The following is a 16,881-nucleotide window of genomic DNA, read 5'->3' as shown; positions in this document are numbered from 1 at the left end:
CCGCAATGAAAATTGCCTAAAGGGACCATTTTATTCAGCCAATTGTTGGAACCTGATTGTATTCTATTACGCACAAGCATATCTTTTAAATTGTTACATCTCTTATAAGTTACTAGGGGTTTTCGTAAAGCTATTTGCCGTAGATCGTTATCAATTTCAATAAGGTACCAATTCTTGTGGATGGCAGATCTAATGACAGCATCCATTGGGCCATATTAAAAATGAAAAATACATATATTTTCCTTATTTTTGTAATTCTTTTTAAAAAGCAATTCACTCTGAGTTTTTAATCTAACCTTCAAAACATATATTGAAATTATTAATTTTTCTGAATCTTACAAATTGAATGTATAGTAATGCTTGTCTAGAGTGTAATGGGTGTGCACTATTACAATGTGACACGCTCTTCATGAAAGTAGTTCTGTGAACAATGTTCTATCCAGTAAAGAGAGTCTAACATCCAAAAAATCCAATATCCTTCTACAAAAACCGAAGTGAATCGAAAAAATACATTTTTCTTCAAAAACTGACAAAGTACCGCTATGGGTCCTCCGGTAACATGCTCTTTTGCTAATTTATTTTGTCAGTGTTTAAATAAAAATGTGTTTATTTTTTTTTAATATTAACTCATTCATGAAGTATATCACATCATATTTAGGATATATAGATGATATTTTCTTGGGTGGTCAGACTCTCAGACACAGTTTTGAGATTTTGTGAACTATCTTAATGAAGTTAATTACATGAATATGCAATTCACTGATAATCCATTACGATTAGGTTCCTATACACACAGCGTGCGACAATGCATCTAGTAAAAAACACAATTTGAAGTCTACAGTAACTTTTTGCCCTTGTGGCTATTATTATATTAGTAAAACAATCAGACCATTAGACCACCAGACTTTTATTCCCCCATACCATCTCCACATACTATTTCCCTCAAAGGGATCCTTACACATTTTGCCCTCCCTCATATTGTCTCCTCTCACATACGCCCCTTCTCGCCCCCATAGTACATTCACTCCCATCCCCCATCGCATACTGTTTCATCAATATCCCTCCCTCACTCCTCATACTGTATTCTTAAATCTCTCCCCCACCTTTGCTCACCAAACTGTCGCAACCCATCGCTCTCTAATATTGTGTTTGCATATATTCCCCCTCGCTTCCCAAACTGTCTGCACCGATTTCCCTTGCTCCCTATACTGTGTCCTCATCCATCCCCCCATGCTCCCCATATTGTCCGCACCCATCTCCTCCCTTGCTCCCAACACTGACTGCACCCATCAAATTTTCCCCTCTTGCTCCCTATTCTATATTAACATCCTTCTTCCCCCTCAATGCTCATTCTGTGTCAGCACTCATACCCCCTTACTCTCCAAACTATGTCCTAAAATAATGCCCTAATTACAATAAATTTTCGGTGTCTTCAGCTCCACATGACCACTTACCACCAACTATGTTTGTGCCTCTGCAACACTGGCGAGTGCCATCAACTGTGTGATCGGCTGACCTGATCACACTGCTAACGTCACCCTGACCCAGAAGTGCTTATGGTCATGGCTTCAATTGTACTCGCGCTTGAAAGACGCGAGTACAATTGATCACTGGAGCCAGCTCGCTGCACCTTCTCTGAGTTGGCTGTCAGCTTGACAGCTGGCTCAGAGAACAGCTGACTGCCACTAAAGGGGGGTGGCAAAATGCAGTCGTCGAGGAGACACTTCGGACCTTGGTAACAGGCAGCCTGCCACCGCTTCCCCGCCAGCTGCGCCTGGGGAATGTGCCCTGCTTGCCCTTTGGATACGCTTCTGCTTTTTTCGTTTTGCCCCCAATGCTGCTTACAAAGGATATTATACCTCTGCAGCATCTGAGGACCAAAGGGACACTGAAGCTGAACAATTGAGCGATCTGGCCAGCTTATGGGCAGCACATGTAAGCTGTATAGCAAAGGTCTTGCATGGGCTGTGCTCCTTGCCTATCTCTGATACACTGCAGAATTATCCGGTAACTGAGGCAACAAGCAATAAACCATAAACTGACAAATCCCTCAACAAGCAATAAACTATAAGATTACAAATCTCTCTGTTTTTAAAAACGGAGGATTTTTAATAAGATAAATTGCAAAAATGCTTGTTTTTACAATCACTTTGAAATTTCAACCATTTTAGAACATGAGAAAAATCCTTTAAATACAAGATAACGTAGCACGATACATATTGTTATTAATCGACGCAACTAGAAACCACGCCACCAAGGGAATGATTGCTGAGTGGAGCTGGATTTGATTTAACGAGTCGGAATCAGTGTTCCTTGACCCTTTCCTAAACAATGAAGTGAAGCTCTGCCATTCAAGGGAACAATCAATGCTTACAATTGCATATATTGTTATTTTAGTTATTATTACTATGCTCAGCTGCTCACTGCTTTAAAAAAAACATCTCCTGGGTATACAAAAGATATCAAGCAAGCTGCTACTTCTGCTCAACGGATGAAAAAAAACAGGTAGCAGTCAGTTGCTTTGATGAATTCACTATGTGCTCAGAATCCATGTCATAGAGCATGGCCGAGAGCAGTTTGATTTATTACAAGCTTTTCCATTTGTGTTTTTGTGTCCCAGTCTAATGACAGCCAATGTAAGTAACTGGATATAGATTGCCTGTGATTTATTAACATAATAATTACTCGGAGGGTCTGCCGCACACAGTGATTCGTGAAAAGCATATATCTAGAACAAAAACAAAAACAATCCTGGATTTAGATATCAATGGATAGATAAATGGTCCCTGTCGTATATCACATCATGTTATTAAATTACTTGCAGCATAATAGGGGCTAATGCAGGAAATGGAGTGAGTGGTCCGATGTGGTCTATTTACTTAATGCTAATTTGATAATATTACTTCATCTGCCAACTGCACTCAGAATTTCACTGTTGTATGATATTGTTATTGGTACCTAGCAATTACATGGTAATAAGCATCATGTTTCAGGACATTTGTGACACACATGAAAGTATAATATTCTCCTTGTTGCGTTAGGCTTGGTACACATTGACGTCATGGGTTCTGCTATATAAATGCTACACATGGCGTTGTTTTTAGCCATAATCGCCAGATCCTGTAGCTTTTAAGGGTTTGTTTGACACTGAAATACATTTTTTTCAGGTTTTCAGGCACTGATGGTTTTAAAATAAACAGTCACATTCGTTCCAGTGACCCCGCTTATTCACCACAGCCACTCCAAAGAACTTCACTAGCTATGGAAGCAATATCTGCTCCATTCATGAGCTGCTGGACCGCTGCAGCCTGTGATTACCTGCAGTGGTCAGATGACTAGAAGAGAGCGCATCAGATAAACATCCGATATACTCTTTTCTTCACCTGACAACTTCAGCCGATCACAAGCTGCAGCAATCCTGTGACTTCTGAACAGAGCAAATATCAAATCTGAAGCTCCCACAGACCAAAAGAGCGACTTGGGCTGTTTCCGTGTGGGTACTGGAAGGTGATTATGTCTCTGGACAACCGATTTCAACAGTACGCCACTGATCATGATGGGAGCTGATCTCCCTGAAGCTCATCACGGCTCCTGTTGGGAGTCAGGTCATTTACTTATTCTGTCATATTGTCATAAAATGCATATGAAACCCCAATAATAAATCATTTTTAATATACGAGTTGATGGTAAAATGCCACATACATTATATATATTAATTCACAGTATGATATGAAATATTGTTTTGTATGTAAATCCAAGTCTGTGCAAATACGAAATGAAATGAGAATCTCACTTGAATTTTTTTTTTATTAAAACTTTCATCTTAAGAATGAAGAAACTGCAGAGCAAGTTAAAGTTCCCTAATTTCTTCATCATCAGTTTGAGATATTCAGATTTGAAGAAATTTACAAGTGTGGAATGTTTTATTCTGCAGACCATTTTGTATAAAGATAGTTCAGTGCTAGAAATGGTGAAGACTCAGTTTCTTAGTGGAAGCAATACAAACTACAAAGTGATTGGAGGCTTGTGCTCACCTTGAGTGATGAGCAGATGCATAGAAGATCGATTCAGTGGCCTCAGCCAGACTTTAGATAAAGTTCGGTTTGGGACCCGGACTCGACCTGAACCCCATTGGAAGTCACTAACTGGGCAGGTTGAGTCTCCAGCCACATACAGCTAGCCATAAACAGATGACTTCTGGGGGCGGATGGGCGGGGTTTTCCCATTTTTTGGGGGTTCTACACTACATCGGATCACGCTCTTGTTATTCCCAGGGCGAGCTGATTAAACTCTGCAAGCGTCTCGCACTGGACTGATCACCAAGCGTACCAGAGCACATCAATGCTCGAATGGTTTGCCTATGTAAAGCACCTAAACTCCAAAGTCCTGTTTTTTTTTTAAAGTTTGTGTTTGGTATGAACACCGAACCTCGGGCTCATCTCTACTCATCTTCTATCTTTAGGAGTACAATACTGTCAGTATTCTGCCCCAGCATCTGATAGATAAATGAATATATGTAATGAAAATTATATACAGCCCCTAATGTGAGTCTAAAGGAGATATATACACACATACACATGTACTCACAAACACATACACCCACCCACACACAACTAAAGTTATATAATATATTATATTATATATAATCCCCCCTCATGCACTCTCTTCTCTCCCCCTGTGCTGTCTCCTCTGCCCCCCCAGCACCCACTGTCTCTGACCCCTGCATTACCTTCTCTGCCCTACCGCTCTGTCTCTCACCCGTGCACTCTCTTTTCTGCCCTCCCGCTCTGTCTCTCACCCATGCACTCTGTTCTCTGCCCCCCACTCTCTCTCTCACCCATCACCCATGCAGCATCCTTACAGCTGAGTGATGCAGAGCTCAGTGCTGTTGACCGTGTTGTCAAGTGACGTCCTTGCTCTCCGCTCCTGACTGTATTCAAAAGGAGCGCCGGAGGCTGCAGTCATCACAGAGTGAGGAGAGAGACAGCGCATGGGGGAGGGGGGTCACAGTTACCCGGGTACCATACATCATAATGAGCTGAGGACACCGTTGGGCAAACAGCGCTGACGTTGTCCTAGACAGAGATGGCAACCCTGTTTGTCCAGGACCCCAGCACATACAGGGCACAGGGAGCGGGGGAGAGTACGGAGTGTGGGGAGGGGGTCGGGAAGGATGAGAGGGGCGGGGGCTCATCGCACTGTACATGCCCAGCAGGGCGGCTACATGATGTCAGCTGTGATGCCCATCTCAAGGCGAGCATAAGCTCCTGCCCATGTTGACGTGACATCACAGGAAGCAGCAAAATTTCGGCAGGAGCGGTCACATGACTGCTCTGTGCTGTGAAGATGGGCTGACAGCAGGGTAGGTAACTAGTTACTATCTACTTACGTGCCCCAATATAGCCCAATACTGAAATAAAAAATAAGTAAAATAAGCCGGATAACCTCTTTAAGTTTGGATTTGCGGTATGGTTGCACTACTGTCTTGAACCATGCACTCTCTATGCTACCAACAGAAGCAGCTTCTGCAACATCGGAAGAGTGAAGGGACATTAAAGCTCGTCGGATCCAGTGATGTTCCAAGCTATAGAACAGCACGTGCAAGTAAAGAACTTGCAAGCATGCACTCCTTGCTTAGGGAACCGACCACTTCTCATACTATTCATTGGTGGTTGGTAACTTAGGGAATGAGCAGTAAAATACAGAATTAAAAATCCCTTTGTTCTTAAGAATAGAGAGGAGTTTTAATAGGAGGAAAATTGCAACATTGCTTGTTTTTACAAACACTTTGAAATTTTACCCATTTAACAAGTTGATCAATTTTTTAAGAGATTTTCCAGATTCTATCATTTTTCCTCAAATTGATGGGCCTCCAACTCCCAGCTCCCACCAATTATTTGTTTGATGGGACTATGGCAGACCAGAATCGGCAAAGCTTGATACATTGTACAGTGACTGGGACTGGTACTGAAAGCTCACTCCCACAGAGAAAGCTGCACATCAGTGGTGTTATGCGGAGCTCAGCATTCAGAGAACTGCTAGATCTCAAGCAGCGATTTTATCAAAACTACGGCAAGCAACCCAGTACATGACTGGAATCAGGATATCTGCCCCTACATCATGCGGCTTTCACAAGAGGTAGCAAAGACTTGTGACAGATTTCCTTTAATGGGGAATAATGGTTTCAGTTAATTATTCTTTTTGTAAGTTATACAATTTGGACTGTACTTTCTGTGTTATTTGCTTCTTTTCAGTTATAAGAAGTTACATTTCCTTTCATAGTTACATAGTTACATAGTTACTTAGGTTGAAAAAAGACCTAGGTCCATCTAGTTCAACCTTCCTCCACCAGTTCTACATTTAGTCACTAAGTCATTTATAACCAACAATGTTGTGTGTACTGAGGAAATCATCCAGCCCTTTTTTGAAAGCTGTTATAGTATCTGCCATTACTACCTCTTGTGGTAGGGCATTCCACAGTCTGACTACTCTAACTGTAAAGAACCCTTTCCTATTTAGGTGTCGGAATCGCTTTTCTTCCACTCTCAGTGAGTGCCCCCTGGTCCTTAGTACTGTCTTTGGAAGAAATAAGTCATGTGCCAGTCCTTTATATTGACCACACATGTATTTATACATATAAATGAGATCTCCTCTGAGACGTCTTTTTTCTAAGCTAAACATATCTAACTTTTTCAACCTGTGATCATATGGGAGGCCTTCCATTCCTTGTAATAGTCTAGTTGCCCGCCTTTGAACCGACTCTAACTTCTGAATGTCCTTTTTAAAATGTGGAGCCCAAAACTGGAACCCGTATTCCAGATGTAGCCTTACAAGTGATTTATAGAGGGGTAACAATACGTTGGGATCACGGGATCTAATCTTAGTTACATCTCAAAGGGTAAAAAAAACCCCAAGAAACATAATCAATCAAATGCTTTCTGGCGAAGTCAGTGCATTTAGGTTCACAATTTAGTGACAATTGTATGGAGCTAAACATATGAAGAATAATGGAATGGAAATAAATCTGAAGTCCATACAATACATAGTAAATTCTGCATCTTGAAAGGACTAAAACCAGGAAATATTAAGGAGTTTCAGCAGACTGCTTATATATAGAAATGCATATACAAGAACTGGGAAATGTGTTCATTTATGTAGACCATGTATGGAATCATCTACTTGTTACATATTGACATACAAGCACAGTCTGTACCATACAGCAATCACAAATTGCTCAATTATTGGGTTCTTACCGTAAGTAAAATACTCCACCTCAGGAGGAAGTGTGACCAAAGATAAGTCACTTTCTTGGATATTTTTGTCCACATACTGTTGAGCTTTCGAGGCTTGCATAAAAGCTAGGAGCCTTGCAGTAAATGCTGCAATAAAGATGGAGAGCATTCCAAAATCTAGAACGTTCCACAGCTGCAGGACATATTCCCTGGGTCCTTCCAGCCACAGCTCCTTACACTCCGACCACATCATTCCTACGGATGAAAAGAAAAATCCTAGGAGTCACATAATGCAGTGAACAGCATATTCTCCATTTCAGGCAGATGACATCAACATTTAGGCTATGAGCCCACGTGGCGGGTTTTTTTTTTGCGTTTTTCCTTGCTTTTGGTAATCAATAAAGCAAGGAAAAAACATCCCAGCAAAGTCTATGAGAATCGTGACTTGCTGTGCACACGTTGCTTCTTTTTTCTTGCAGATATTGTTGCTGAAAAAGAAGCAGCATGTCAATTGTGTCTGCACTTTTCTTTTGCGTTTCTATAATCCCCTGCAGTGCTTTATCACTATAGGGGATTATAGCGCAGCACTTTGCCTCACACACCATGCATACAGCATGGTGTGTGAGGCTCTCCGTAGCTCAGTAACCGGGGTTGTCATGGTGATGACTCACGGTTTCAATGACAAAGATCGGGTCCCTGTGATCGCATGACAGGGAGTCGATCGGCAGGGAGAGGTAAGCAATTCGTCTCCCTGAGTTCTGAATGCTGTGATCACACTGATCACAGCATTCAGGGGGTTAAACTGCCCGGAGCGGCGCGGGTACCACTCCGGGCAGTGAGATCCGGGTCCCAGCTGTAATGTCAGCCGGAGACGAGATAAAAAATGCACATTTTTTCTGCTGCGTTTTTCCTGCTAAAACAAGCTTTTTTATGTACAGACAAAAGCACATAAAAATGCAACATGGGCACATAGCCTTACATTGCTTCATATACAGAAAGTAGTGCCAAAAATCTACATTTTTGCAAATTCATTCAATCTCTAGCAAATTCCCTTTGCAAATTCACACAGTCTCATTCTAAAGGTCCATTCACCTAATTTGCTTGTCTAAAAATGTCCCCAATCAGCTGCCGATTAAGCAAAACGCTTGTTCATTGTCTTGATCATTCATACAGGCCATTAAGGTAATACACATATTATATTGGGACATAATAATTGTATTAATGATCGTACTATCCACATACAGTTTGTATAAGACCTTGTCAACAGTCCTTTAAATGAGCTTCAATTAATCTACTCATTATAACTAGAAATGTGCAGTAAATGCAACTTTAATCATTATGAAAAAAAAGCCCACGCATAAAATCAAAACAATGCATGAGAATTCTTGAAAAACTTAAAAAAGTTAAGTGAGCAATAGATGTAATGCCTAAAGGATGCTTTAGCGATGTCGCTGGTGAAAGCACCTGCCCCCGTCAGTTGTGCATCACGGGCAAATTGCTGCCTGTGGTGCACAACATCACTAGGACCCATCACACTGTTACGGTTGCTGCGAGCACTGGAGACTATGTCCAGATTTCTTGCTACTGCACATGTGCGAGCGCTGGAGACTAAGTCCAGATTTCTTGCTACTGCACATGTGCGAGCGCTGGAGACTAAGTCCAGATTTCTTGCTACTGCACATGTGCGAGCGCTGGAGACTAAGTCCAGATTTCTTGCTACTGCACATGTGCGAGCGCCGGAGACTAAGTCCAATCTTGGAGCCATTGCACATGTGCGGGTGACATCATCGCTGACACGAGGTCACATGTCTCCGACACCTTCTATGCCGATTGGTCGCTGGTCATGTGCTTGTGACGTCTTGCTCGGTGATAGGCCAGCATGACGTCACTCCTGTCGTTCTGGCAGCGGATTGGCTCTGGTGTCCTCCATCTTGGATGAGGCACAGAGTCTATATAAGACCCTGACACACGCCGCATGGTGCTCAGTCCTCTTGGTTCATGCATATGAGTAGACGCTCTGTGCGCGTTCCTCTAGGCATTCCTCTGTCTATGCTAGGTGAGCGCTACCGGCAGGGTAGCGTTCTTATACCTTACAGCTTCGGCTGCTGTCCGTATCCTTACCTCTTAGGGGAGCGGACATAGGCAGGTGCCTGAGGCACATGGTCTGGCTGGGCCTTGTGATTCTACTCGTAGGTGGACGTTGCCGCTAGGGTAACGTTCCTTATACTGCGTCTGGCAGTTGTTCGTATCCTCGCACACTAGGGGAGCGAACAGAGGTAGGAGCTTTGTGCGGCTTACGCTGCTGTTCGTCTCTTTTGCACCACTAGAAGAGCGGACCTAGGCAGGTGCCATATCTAGTGGTTCATGTCCTTGCACACTAGTGGAGCGAACGCAGGTAGGAGCTTTGTGCGGCTTACGCTGCTGTTCGTCTCTTTTGCACCACTAGAAGAGCGGACCTAGGTAGGTGCCATTTCGCACACATTGCCTTGTCTCTGTGATTATTAACAGAGATCATTCCACACACCCTCCAAGTAAGAGAGGAATTGCTTTACTTACTTATTATATCCTTCTGTGAGTTAACAGAGGTATTGCACTCTGCCATAGTCTGCAGCAAAGTCTTTGCACGGTGGACCCTGACTGTCTGATACTCATTTCGGTTATTATCAGACAGCCCCCCGTAACATTAGGACTGAGCCAAGGGTCTGGCAGTTATGGCAGAATATCAGCAGTTACACCGCTACATACAAGTACTTGAGTCACGGCTCAAGAGTATAGAGGATAAACCTCAGACCATGGTGACATCTGCACATGATCCTCGACTTGCTCTGCCAAACAGATATTCTGGCGATGCCAGATCATGTCGTGGTTTCATTAGTCAGTGTCAGATACACCTAGAGGTCAACTCTTCTCGCTTCTCTACGGAGAGGTCCAGAGTAGGCTTTATCATCTCCTTACTTCAGGACAAAGCCTTAGAATGGGCGACTCCCCTATGGGAGCGCTCTGATGTGGTTACTCTGAGACATCAAGACTTTCTTGATGCTCTTAAGGCGGTATTCATGGGTCCGCAGGTTACCCATGATGCGGCCCTGAGACTGTTAGATCTATCTCAGGGTTCGTTATCCACTAGTTCTTATGCCATTGCTTTTAGAACTCTGGTGGCAGAACTAGATTGGCCAGAGAAGGTGTTGATTCCTATCTTCTGGAGAGGGTTGGCAGGCTATGTCAAGGATGCCCTTGCTACTCGTGAGGTCCCTGCTTCTCTGGAGGACTTGATCACAGTAGCAACGAGGATCGATGTACGCCATAAGGAACGTAGACTCGAGGTCTCTTCCTCACGCCCTAAGCATCGGGCTATTCCAGTTGTTGAGGGTCCACTACCATCTTCCTCAGCATCTGAAACATCTCCCACTCCTATGGAGTTAGGTCATACGTTCTCCAGACTACGCAAGTCTGGTCCTCCTATATGTTACGTATGTCGTCAGGCTGGGCACTATGCCAACAAGTGTCCTAGTCGTCAGGGAAACTCCCTGGCCTAGTAACCATTAGAGGGGGGTTACTAGAGACGTCTTCTGCACCCTCTAAGTGTTGTATCCCAGGTCAGCTCTCGTTATCTGAGAATACATGGCCTATTATGGCTTTTGTGGATTCCGGAGCTGACGGGATTTTTGTGTCCTCAGGATTTGTAAAGGGACACAATATTCCCTCTATCATGTTAGAGGCGCCTATTCCTGTCCGTGTTGTTAATGGAACTATGCTGTCTGACTCCATTACATTGAGGACAGTTCCCTTGCGCCTTTCCCTGTCTCAGGGTCACATAGAGGAGATTTCTTTTCTTGTTTTGCCTGAGGGTATAGATGACGTCCGTCTGGGTCTTCCATGGCTTCGGACTCATGCTCCTCACATTGACTGGGAGTCTGACAGCATTATTAGTTGGGGTTCGAAATGTCAGTCCCGATGTCTTCCCTTACCACCTAAGGTCATTGCGGTTGCATCAACTGATCTCTCTCCCATACCTACACCCTATTTGGATTTCGCTGACGTGTTCTCCAAACAGGGTGCTGAGGTTCTTCCACCCCATAGGCCGTATGACTGTGCCATAGACCTTATCCCAGGTTCGGTTCCACCTAAAGGCAGGGTTTACCCCCTGTCGATACCTGAGTCGGAGGCCATGTCGACCTATATAAGAGAGAGTTTAGAGAAGGGGTTCATTCGTAAGTCTGTCTCTCCCGCGGGAGCTGGGTTTTTCTTTGTTCGGAAGAAAGAGGGTGATTTGCGTCCCTGCATAGATTACAGGGGTCTCAACGCAATCACAATAAAGAACAAATACCCATTACCTTTAATTTCGGAGCTCTTTGACAGACTGAGAGGAGCTCAAGTTTTTACAAAGTTGGATCTGCGGGGTGTGTATAACTTGGTACGAATTCGAAAGGGTGACGAATGGAAGACCGCTTTTAACACCCGAGATGGTCACTATGAATACCTCGTCATGCCTTTTGGGTTATGTAATGCACCCGCAGTATTTCAGGACTTCGTAAACGATGTGTTCAGGGATTTACTGTTATCCTCAGTAGTGGTGTATCTGGACGACATCCTGATTTTTTCTCCTGATCTGGAGACTCATCGTCAGGATGTCGTTCGTGTCCTTTCCCGTTTAAGGGAGCACTCATTGTTTGCTAAACTCAAGAAATGTGTATTCGAGCAGTCCTCATTGCCTTTTTTGGGTTACATTATCTCACAAGAGGGTCTGGCTATGGATCCTGCGAAGCTCTCTGCTGTCCTGCAATGGTCCGAACCTCATTCCTTGAAGGCGGTGCAACGCTTCTTAGGATTCATAAATTATTACAGGCAGTTCATACCCCATTTTTCTACTTTGGTGGCCCCTTTGGTGGCCTTGACTAAGAAAGGTGCTAATCCCAAAGCCTGGTCTACTGAGACATCTCAGGCTTTTGAGGCAGTAAAAAGACACTTTTCAACTGCTCCCGTTCTTCAAAGACCCGATGAGAATAAGCCCTTCCTCTTAGAGGTTGATGCCTCTTCAGTGGGTGCTGGTGCGGTCTTGTATCAAAAGAACGGTGCAGGTAGAAAAAGGCCGTGTTTCTTCTTTGCTAAAACCTTTTCACCGGCAGAGAGAAACTATACCATTGGGGATAGGGAACTGCTCGCCTTGAGATTAGCCTTGGAGGAGTGGCGTCACTTGCTGGAAGGAGCGAAACATCCTTTCCAGGTCTATACAGACCATAAGAATCTGACGTACTTACAAACCGCTCAGCGTCTGAATCCTCGCCAAGCCCGCTGGTCCTTGTTTTTCTCCCGCTTTCACTTCTCCATCAACTATCTGTCTGGGAGTAAGAATAACAAGGCAGACGCCCTGTCTCGCTCTATGCTTTCTACCCAGGAAGAGATTGACGAACCTCGTCTTATCCTTCCCTCCAGGGTTTTTCATACGCTCTCCCCTGTGACATTAGACCAAATCCCACCGGGCAAGACCTTTGTTCCGCCTGATCGACAGAATGATATACTGTCATGGGCCCACACCTCAAAGGTGGGTGGGCATTTTGGTATTAGGCGGACACGAGAGTTACTGGAGAGGTGGTATTGGTGGCCACACTTAGCCAGCCACGTCAAGAGATATGTCGGTTCCTGCTACTCGTGTGCTCGCAACCGTCCATTACGGCAGAGACCGGCTGGGCTCTTGCATCCTTTACCAGTGCCAGATAGACCATGGGAGGTGGTAGGCATGGACTTTGTGGGTGATCTTCCATGTTCACAGGGACATAGATTTGTGTGGGTCATTACGGACCATTTCTCCCGGATGGTTCATCTCGTACCGTTATCGAGAATCCCATCTTCCAGGGTACTAGCCAAACTATTCCTCAAGCATGTCTTTAGGCTTCACGGGATGCCAGATCGTATCATTTGTGATAGAGGCCCGCAATTTACTTCCCGTTTCTGGCGAGATCTTTGTAGCCTTCTGCAAATTGAGTTGAATCTCTCTTCGGCATACCATCCGGAGACTAATGGTTTGGTTGAACGTACCAATCAATCTATGATTATATACCTTCGACACTTTGTTGCTGAGAACCACGATAACTGGTCCTCCCTCCTACCCTGGGCAGAATTTGCCCTTAACAATTCCCTGGCTGAGGCCACTGGGCAGACACCGTTCGTACTCAATAATGGGCAACACCCTAGGGTACCGGTACCGTTTCCCGCTGCTGCACCTCCTCCTCTTGTGGCCGACTGGGCAACTAATGCCAGAGAGGTTTGGGATCGGACTCAAGAGTCGATCCAAGCAGCTAAGGACCGTATGAAGACGGTGTCCGATCGGTTTCGTCGCCCGGCTCCTGTCTTTTCTCCAGGGGACTTTGTGTGGCTCTCTGCAAAACACGTGAAACTTAGAGTGAGCTCTGTCAAATTTGCTCCTCGCTTCCTGGGTCCTTATGAGGTTCTTCGACAGGTAAATCCTGTAGTCTATCAATTGAAGTTACCTGTCCATCTTAGGATTCATGACAAATTCCATGTCTCACTGCTAAAGCCGGCTATTTTACCTCACGCTCGTGAAGTGCACTCTCCTGCCTCTGATTCCTCTCGCTCTAGCTATGAGGTACGAGCCATAGTTGGTTCTAAGATGGTTAGAGGGCGCAGGTTCTTCTTGATAGATTGGGAGGGCTATGGCCCGGAACATCGCTCTTGGGAGCTTGAGGAGGCTGTCCATGCTCCCGACTTATTTGCCGATTACCTGCGTCGCCGGGAGGGGGGCCCTTGAGGGGGAGGTACTGTTACGGTTGCTGCGAGCACTGGAGACTATGTCCAGATTTCTTGCTACTGCACATGTGCGAGCGCTGGAGACTAAGTCCAGATTTCTTGCTACTGCACATGTGCGAGCGCTGGAGACTAAGTCCAGATTTCTTGCTACTGCACATGTGCGAGCGCTGGAGACTAAGTCCAGATTTCTTGCTACTGCACATGTGCGAGCGCCGGAGACTAAGTCCAATCTTGGAGCCATTGCACATGTGCGGGTGACATCATCGCTGACACGAGGTCACATGTCTCTGACACCTTCTATGCCGATTGGTCGCTGGTCATGTGCTTGTGACGTCTTGCTCGGTGATAGGCCAGCATGACGTCACTCCTGTCGTTCTGGCAGCGGATTGGCTCTGGTGTCCTCCATCTTGGATGAGGCACAGAGTCTATATAAGACCCTGACACACGCCGCATGGTGCTCAGTCCTCTTGGTTCATGCATATGAGTAGACGCTCTGTGCGCGTTCCTCTAGGCATTCCTCTGTCTATGCTAGGTGAGCGCTACCGGCAGGGTAGCGTTCTTATACCTTACAGCTTCGGCTGCTGTCCGTATCCTTACCTCTTAGGGGAGCGGACATAGGCAGGTGCCTGAGGCACATGGTCTGGCTGGGCCTTGTGATTCTACTCGTAGGTGGACGTTGCCGCTAGGGTAACGTTCCTTATACTGCGTCTGGCAGTTGTTCGTATCCTCGCACACTAGGGGAGCGAACAGAGGTAGGAGCTTTGTGCGGCTTACGCTGCTGTTCGTCTCTTTTGCACCACTAGAAGAGCGGACCTAGGCAGGTGCCATATCTAGTGGTTCGTGTCCTCGCACACTAGTGGAGCGAACGCAGGTAGGAGCTTTGTGCGGCTTACGCTGCTGTTCGTCTCTTTTGCACCACTAGAAGAGCGGACCTAGGTAGGTGCCATTTCGCACACATTGCCTTGTCTCTGTGATTATTAACAGAGATCATTCCACACACCCTCCAAGTAAGAGAGGAATTGCTTTACTTACTTATTATATCCTTCTGTGAGTTAACAGAGGTATTGCACTCTGCCATAGTCTGCAGCAAAGTCTTTGCACGGTGGACCCTGACTGTCTGATACTCATTTCGGTTATTATCAGACAGCCCCCCGTAACACACACGGACTTACCTGCCTAGCGACGTCGCTGTGGCTGGCGAACCGCCTCCTTTCTAAGGGGGCGGTTTGTGCGGCATCACAGCGATGTCACATGACAGCCGTCTAATAGAAGTGGAGGGGCGGAGAGCATGCGAAAGAAAGTGACGCCCACCTTGTTGCCGGAGGACGCAGGTACGGTGATGTTCCTCGTTCCTGGGGTGTCACACGTAGCGATGTGTGCTGCCTCAGGAACGACGAACAACCTGCGTCCTGCAACAGCAACAATATTTGGGATTAGAACGACGTATCAACAATCAACGATTAGATGAGTAATTTTGATCGTTACTGGTCGTTCGTACGTTTCACACACAACAACGTTGCTAACGAGGCCAGATGTGCGTCACGAATTCCGTGACCCCAACTACATCTCGTTAGTGATGTCGTTGCATGTAAAGCCCCCTTAAATGTGGATGATTGTCCCTGGGATGAATAGGTGCCCAACATTTCTACGTTGGATGCCCTTTGTTTTTTTTATGGAACAAACAGGATGAAAAGTAACCTACCTAGAACCCATACCATGATGAGCATTTCCGTCCATGTAAACCTTGTGGTCTTCACTCGGAAAATCTGCTTTGGATATTCAATGACAGTGATGTTTGGTAGCGTTTTGATGCCTTCAAATCTGTCTGATGCATTGAAGACGAGTAGGCACAGGAAAATGATAAAGGATGCAGCGTGTGCCACAAACTTCATGAAAGGGCTTCGAAGAACTTTGCCTAGCTAGAAATAAATAAATATGGTTATTAATAAATATGTGTAAAATACAGGGCAAAGGAAAACAGGATTGGTATGTAACTTCTATGCAATAACTCAGTGTATATAACATTTCCAGTACTGAATAACCTGGTATACAGCTTCTCCACTAGATATTATGCAATATGTTTAGTAAAAGCTGTAGGGTTATTAAAATTATATAAGTTGAGTAATAATAGTAATAATGCATTTTGTAAGGTTTTCTGAAACCTTTCCAACATACTAGGCAAAAGTTATCAATTTAACAGAAAAGTAAAATCTTTTATCTTCAAAGGAACTAGAAATATGTGCACAAAAGGCTGACATACATACATGCACATTCTCAATATGCAAGTGCACTTAGATAGAATCCACCACAACTGACCTTTAGGCCTGCGACACACATCCGTGCTGCCGGCACGTGTTTGTCATTTTTTACACGTACCGGCGGTACGGAGACACGTTAACCAATGCTACCCTATTGTAGCAGGCACACACACGTAAAACCACACGGAACGTGTGTCCGTGTGCGTTTGTACGTGTGTGCGTTTTTCAAAGCGCTGACATGTCAGTGATTTCTCACGCAGCACGGGTGTCACACGGCCCGCACCCGTACCACACGGGTGTAGTGTGGATGCGGTCCCGTGTGACACGCGCCGGAGAAAACACACATGTCAGTGAAAAAAAAAAAAACATTAACTCACCTTCTCCAGCCCTCCTGTCTCTGCCGCTGCTGCCTCTTGCTGCCGACCGCCGCTCATTATTCTCATTGAATATTCACTTCACTGCCTGGCAGCAGCAGCAGCGGGGAGTCGGGAGGGCTGGAGACCGAGGATCAGCACCACGGACAGCAGCGTGGACATCAGGAAGGACCAGGTGAGTATGTTAATTACCGGTTCTACGTGTGCTATCGCGGATAGCACACGTAGAACACACGTGTCACGCACGTACCA

General features: G+C 45.2%; 1 protein-coding gene across 3 annotated transcripts in view; it reads right to left on the bottom strand.

Moving 5' to 3' along the window:
* Positions 1-16,881, bottom strand: part of TRPC3 (transient receptor potential cation channel subfamily C member 3) — a 403,894-nt gene that overhangs the window by 119,265 nt on the left and 267,748 nt on the right. For all 3 annotated transcript variants that reach the window (XM_075349076.1, XM_075349096.1, XM_075349087.1), the window contains exons 5-6: positions 15,700-15,916; positions 7,254-7,487 (exon numbers count right to left, since the gene is read on the bottom strand). In XM_075349076.1, the coding sequence (XP_075205191.1) occupies positions 7,254-7,487; positions 15,700-15,916 (451 nt within the window). The remainder of the gene's footprint in view (positions 1-7,253; positions 7,488-15,699; positions 15,917-16,881) is intronic.

The sequence above is a fragment of the Anomaloglossus baeobatrachus genome, chromosome 1, assembly GCF_048569485.1.
Source record: "Anomaloglossus baeobatrachus isolate aAnoBae1 chromosome 1, aAnoBae1.hap1, whole genome shotgun sequence".
Classification (NCBI taxonomy): Eukaryota; Metazoa; Chordata; class Amphibia; order Anura; family Aromobatidae; genus Anomaloglossus; species Anomaloglossus baeobatrachus.
This window is presented reverse-complemented; position numbering and strand designations above follow the sequence as displayed.